General features: G+C 33.4%; 1 protein-coding gene across 1 annotated transcript; it reads right to left on the bottom strand.

Moving 5' to 3' along the window:
- Window positions 1–2,868: 2,868 nt before the first annotated feature.
- On the bottom strand, window positions 2,869–6,004 carry LOC114312933 (glutathione gamma-glutamylcysteinyltransferase 1-like). The gene is made up of 2 exons (XM_082889217.1): window positions 5,573–6,004; window positions 2,869–2,958 (listed from the first exon to the last, which is right to left on the bottom strand). Exons 1-2 carry the CDS (start codon window positions 6,002–6,004, stop codon window positions 2,869–2,871), a joined length of 522 nt encoding a protein of 173 aa, XP_082745343.1.
- Window positions 6,005–6,812: the final 808 nt, after the last annotated feature.

Here is a 6,812-nt window from a genome sequence, read left to right as displayed (position 1 = left end):
GAGAGAGAGAGAGAAAGAGAGAGAGAAGAGAGCCACCATGGACCTCATGGTCCTCGTCTTCTTTATAGCGCCATTTCTTTACTGACTCCTTTGCCAATCTTCTCCGCCGCCCCATATCTGGAGCTTCTCTCTCTTCTCTATCTTTCTGTCTCTCTCTATTCCTCTCTCTTTCTCTATATGTTATATATATGTATATTATAGATTTAAGCTCAGATCTATAAGATCTATGTTAGATCTGTTGTTGATGAAGTGATGATGATTTGTGTTAGATCTGTGTCAACATTTTTTTCCTTGTTCTTGATGATGATCTATTGATCTGTTGTTGTTGTTGTTGTTTTTTTTTTTTTTTTTTTAATGATAATGATATGTTGTTTTTATTTTTTATTTTTATGATCATGCTATCGTAATTCTTGAGAGAGATGGGACTCATTGATGGCTTCAAAGTAGATCTTGAAAGAGCTCAAAGGTCTCCAGAAAGATCCTCCATAGAGCTTCAAAGCAATTTTCACACAAAAAAAAAAAAAAAAAGTGTCAGGGGTTTTTTGGAGTGGAGGAAACCCGATCCCCGTTAGGGGTAGGGGTGAGGGTGATGGGTTTCCCACCGGAGATCGAGGGCGAGAACAGAAAATTTTGTACCTTCTGGGATCAGGGACGAGGAGTGTAATCCTCGACCTCGCCCTGGCCCATTGCCATTCATAGGGAGGAGGAGAACATGGAAATAGAGAGAAGTTAACTCCCTAAGGATAAATGACTTAGACTAAAGTATTAGTTATTTATTTTATTGTCTTTATTCTTCAAGACAAATATTAATAGGGACTTATAATTAAAAAAAAAATGTAAATATATTACCTATTTATTAATAAAATCATGAATTTTGGTAATGAGTTATGGGTATTTGTTAATAAATATAAAATTAATATATATGGCTATAAAAGTTTGTGTTAATAAAATATGTTTTACTAGTTAATTTTCTTTAGACACTCATTAACACTATCTTAAGTTAAAACCAATTAAATACTTATGTCTTTTTTATTTGAATTATCAAAATAAGTTTTTTTTTTAACATAAAAAGATTTATCATCCAATATGAAAATGCGTGTAATAATATATATATATATATATAATTTTTTTAAAACTATTTTAATATATACTTTAAAGGCTTAAATTAATAATATATGTATATACACAATCATTGTTTTGTCGAACGAAATAGCTGAGAAATGCTTCAACTATATCTAGTTTTATATCTATGAAACACAAATTGTAACATACTCGAAACTAAGACCGAAGTAACCCTTATCATTTGAGGAATAGACAATATGTAAATTTTTAAATTAAAATTAAAATTTATATTTTTTAAATTTAACAGTACACCCATTAACATAATGGAGTTAGCATAATGAAGCATTTGTTTTTCTTCATGTCAAGTGTAATTTTGTATTCCTAAGATACTTTTAATAATATTTTAAAAGAGTTTGGTTTTCCTCAAATTATCATCTCAATTTGAGAGAGTGGTTATTGTGGGTGTTGATTTCCGACCACACAACCAAGTGGGGAACTCAGCTGGAGAGCACTGCCAAAACAGATTAAGTCCAAACAACCTGTCACAGAAAGATAAAAATCTGGCGATGGTTCGTCCACCTGTGGGCACTCCGACGATCAAGTCTGTAATCAAATATCTCTCAAAGATAGCAAATTGTGCTTAATCTCACAAGAAATAACTTACCTTAGACCCACGAGGGTGTGCTACTTTTATAATCAGCAGTGACCTAGTTCCGCTAGAAGCCTCACTCCATAGGACTCATGCTTCATGCTCATCCTAGACCCTTAACTAGATAAAGATAAACTCTTCTTGAGCCTTATTGCTATCCAGACTAAGACCCTCCCATGTTCTAGGACTCTTGTCTCTTATCTACTTATCTCGGATTCCGGTATCTCCGCAGATAACCCCGACCTAGCCGAGATCACCTCGGCAACGTGACCAGGCCACGTGGCACCTCGACTAACACTCCGATGTCACCTTAGCCACGTGCTATCATTCACAAAATACTCTCCCACAGTTATACTTAGTAGGCCCATTTTGAAATCAATTCCGATAATTTGAATCGTTTACTTTTTTTGGACTCATTGAGTAGAATATTTATGTAAAAAATCTAGATGATTGGACATCACTAGCTATATATTTGAATCATATTTGTTTTAGAGTTGGATTTCTCTCATGTTGGTATCTTAACATGAAAGAATTTGAGGGATCCATCTTAATTTTTTATATTAATATTCTACTCAACGAGTACTAAAAAGTGAACGATTCGGATTATCGAAATAGAACCTATGATCAACATGAAAGAAGCCAAACCCATCTTCAAACTCCATCCATAATCCCATAATCAACATGGAAATTAATATATAAAATAATAACTGTTACTTGGATTTTAAATTTATTTATCAACATATTACAAAAATAAAATTCTATTTTATTTATTTATAGGGCTAATTACATAGACCTCTCTGAGGTATTTGATAATTACACAAACCTCTCCTGTAATTTCTGTAATTACATGGGCCTCCAAATTGCATTCAATAGTGTTAATATTGCCATTGCAATGACAAAAATACCCTCTATAAAAATACTATTAAATAATGTAGCCCTAGCAAAATCCCACTATGATAAACCTAGTATATTAGATAAATTATATATACCATGTTTATGTCATCCAAAAATAAAATAAAAATGCATATATATATATATATATACATACAACATTATACCAATTTCCAACCTAAAATAGTAATAACTTAATTTTAAATTTAAAGTATAAATCATTCATACATAGTAAACTTCTTGAACCATGGCTCTTTCAGTGTACTTTAGTCTAATACTGTAGTTAGCCCCTTATGCACAACATTTGAACCAATATCCATCATAAGAAACTCGAGCTGTTGACACAATCTCAACACCTGTGTTTGCCATGAACAGGAATTAGAACTCTAAATCAGCATCATTTAACATCATCAGACAGCAACTAACAACAATCTCCAAATGATAAAGATTAGAAAGATTAATATATGTTTACATAGATAAAGAATGTTTTTAGAACTGTGAGAGATGATTAATAGAGCATAACATAAAAAGAAAGATTATAAATATAAAAAAAAGATAAACGAAAGGAGGTAAAAAAAAAAAAAAAACAAAAGAAATTTGAGAGAAAATATTAAGGCAAGTTTTTAACATATAATTTGTGGAACGCTCTTAGGATTGGAATCATCGTTATCAATCAAAACCAAACCGCTTTCCACAGGGTTGGTTGGTTTGGTTCCATTCCATAATTTACATGATTTGGTTTGGTTCCCTAAAATTTTGAAACTGTTGAAATCGGTTCTATTTTTAATTTACCTCAGAACTGGAACAAACTGAACCAAGTACACCACTATCAAATTGCATAAAAATCACTTAATATATAGAACACTAACACAATTAAATTTGCCACTAATGATACGTTTGAATGACATTTGCTTAGATAACAATAATATAAGGATTTCCATGTATGAAAAAGTACATCAAATGAAAATTGTAGAAAATCAAGTACAAAGAAGCACATCACCTTTGTTAAAAAAATAAATAAATAAAAAGAAGCACATCATCTCTGTTTGATCACCCCTAGTCCCAAAACCTGGAATTGCTAGGAAAGGGTTGCCACCTTGAGTAAATCGACACCCTTGAATTTTTTGAAAATTGAGAAACACCTAATACTTCAACTAACAATATGCAAAAACAACCCCTTGGTTGCTCAATCATTAGGAAAGATGCTGACATCGGCAAAAATTGTGTAATGCTAATAATACTCTTGAATTGTTCTGCAGACATAAGTATCCATTCATGGTAGAGTTGGAGGAGAGCAGATCACAAGACAACCCTTTATTTTGGCATAATGCTAACATTAATACTGAAATAATCATTTTTGGTACAAGGGTAAGCAAGTAAAATCAAGCACGTTGTAACATCTGTCAACCCTTAGTTTTTGACAGGGATTTTCTAGTAATTTCAGAAAACTGTAGGGTGTCCCGGTATTTGTTAGAAACCTCAGGGAGTGTTTATGCAATTTACCTAAATAAAAATCACAAGCACAGCTAAGGTGCAAAATGTGAGCAGGCTTCAGTTAGTAATCAATATCAATACGAGGTCCAAGAAGTAAAGGCATAGTAATTATAGCAGTCCTAAAATAAGGAACTCAACTAATTTCTACCTCTTAAGAATTTGAGAGAGCAAAACTCACCTTCAAGTCTCAAGAGAAGCAATTCATTGAGCGAAACAAGAAACTTATATCATCTATTACAACATGTTTCTATGCATTTTTACATAACATTATATTATAATTATAAAAGCATATACTACTAAAGGACAGGCTTATTCTTCCTTGCTAGTTTGTTTGTTTTTTCTCTTTTTTCAATGAAGTCTTTCATCATGCTGAAAATGCACCAAATTCGGCCACCAAATACAACACCACACCAAAGATCACATAGAATATTAACCATGCATTCTCAAGCCAACGAACTTATTAAATCAAAAAAAATTAAAAAGATCTAGAGACACAATAATAGACCATTGAATCAGGTTTCAATTTTCAATTGAATGATAGCATAAGAGGAGACTAAGGAACACAAGAATCAACAAGGTTAAAGGACTATGAAGCACAGATACTTCTAAAAAGGCAACGTATCCGTATTGTATCCGTATCAAATACCGATACTCCTTAGATATTCACAGATATGTATTGGATACTTACTAAAAGTATCGGACACTTCTTAATTAATTTTGAAGAATCGGATACTCCAAGTCCCGTATTACTTTCACAAAATTAGAATTGTAGTATTTATTGCATAGCATTATAATATAATATAAGTGTGAGGATAAATACAAAAAAAATAAAATAAAATAAATTAATACTTTGCTTAGTTCTTTGATAAGAAGAACATAGTGAAGTAAAGTAATTTAATTTGTCAAATTGACTTATTCTTATTGTGCCATGCATGTCAATTAGAAAATTAAATAAAAATTAAATATCGTTATTCTATTATTGTAATCAAAACATACTAGACTTGATATTGAAATGAAATATTTGTAAGACCAATTAAAAGTTAAAAGAAGTAAACTAGCTACCAACTTAAATTAATATCTAATTATTAAAGATTAGTATTTTGTATTATTTAATTACAGTATGATTTCTCAACATTCTTGAGCTCATGCATAACTGACTACTAATAATTTTTTTAAAATATTTTTTTTATAAACATATCCTAACCGTATCCAAATCCTATTTTCTAAAATTTTGTCGTATCATCGCATTCATATCGTATCCGTATCCATTCTTCCTAGTTAAAGGATCAGATCGAGGATGTATGTTGGAAATACTGGACATCATTTGTAAATATTTGAAGATTCAAGCAACCCTACAATGTTGGAGATTCTTTGTTATTCCAACATAGACATAATAGAACACAGTAAGGAACCAATTAATGCAAGTGAGATATAATATCAAAGAAAGTAAGAAACAAGAAAAGGAAGAATTGTTACCTCTTTCTTGAGTATGTGAGGAACACTCCCAATTGATACAAGGCTGTTAAACTCTGCAGATAGGTTTGGTTCCTTAATTCCAGACCACATATGAGAGGGTAGGGCCAACAACAACATCGTTAGAGCATCATTGCCAATTAAATGGCCATTGTTTACACTGCAGCCACTTGGACTTGGATTAATAGTTTGGATCATTTTACCAGGCCCTTGCTCCTGGTTGCAGGTAACTGGCTCACTCATTTCAACAAAGACACCATCATAATTGCCTTTTGCAAAACCCGCTGAATCTGTAGAGTGTAATCGACCAAAAGAACCAGGGTTCAATGTTGAATGCTTGACCCCACCCGAAGCCACATTTGCTGCAATCTCAAGCAAAGCATGCTGATTGCCAAAACTTGTCACAAATCCGTTGTCAGAATTCATAGAATCCATCCATTGGCTGACTCACTTATGCAATTCTGTCTCCCGTAATTGCATTAATAACTGGTCCTGAAACCCAAAAACAAGAAGCTAAATTATAAGATAATCTTCAGATAAAATGGGAGAAGTTAGAAAGAACAAGGGAGAAGGGAAAGAGGTTTCAATTTCAACATGTGAGTAGCAGGAAGCATATGTAGCAGAGGATAAATGACACCTGGGTAGTAAGCCTTTTCCTCTTCCTTTCGCTTGAAGGAACATGCCCATCCTTCCCTTGGGCTTGAACAACTTGCTTAATAAACACACTGAAATTGGTAGAGACTGACATAAATAGAACGGATAGAATTTGATTAACATCTTTTACATCCTCTGACTCTAATAGAAGGGGTATTTGTGAAAGATGATTTGCAGTCCTAATCCAACTCCCATCACGACAGCTCTGCACAAAGTGTTGATATCACCCCATGTGAAAGGGGTGATTCTCTTCATTGTGAAAGCATCACACAATGTCCTTGATTGCGGCTACCAACCGACAAGCCGCAAAGGAAGACGATCCACCTTTGACTGACTAGCTGGCCATGTGCAAGGCCAGCCAGCTCTCTCCCTTTGGTGTGTATAAATAGAGGTAGAGAGAGCAGAGGGAAGTGTGGTGAGTTTAAGAGTGAATACAGAGAGAGAGTGAATTATAATTCTTCCATTTCTCCATATAGTGAAACCCGCTGCCCGTAGACGTAGGTGACTTGCCGAACCACGTTAAATCTCTTGTGTTATTGCTTGTATGTGTTTCTTGGTGTGCCCCCGATCCACAACAATTGGTATCAGA

Source organism: Camellia sinensis, chromosome 9 (genome assembly GCF_055761805.1).
Source record: "Camellia sinensis isolate YWXY chromosome 9, ASM5576180v1, whole genome shotgun sequence".
NCBI lineage: Eukaryota > Viridiplantae > Streptophyta > Magnoliopsida > Ericales > Theaceae > Camellia > Camellia sinensis.
The sequence above is the reverse complement of the archived record's forward strand: the minus strand, read 5'-3'. Positions and strand labels throughout refer to the sequence as shown.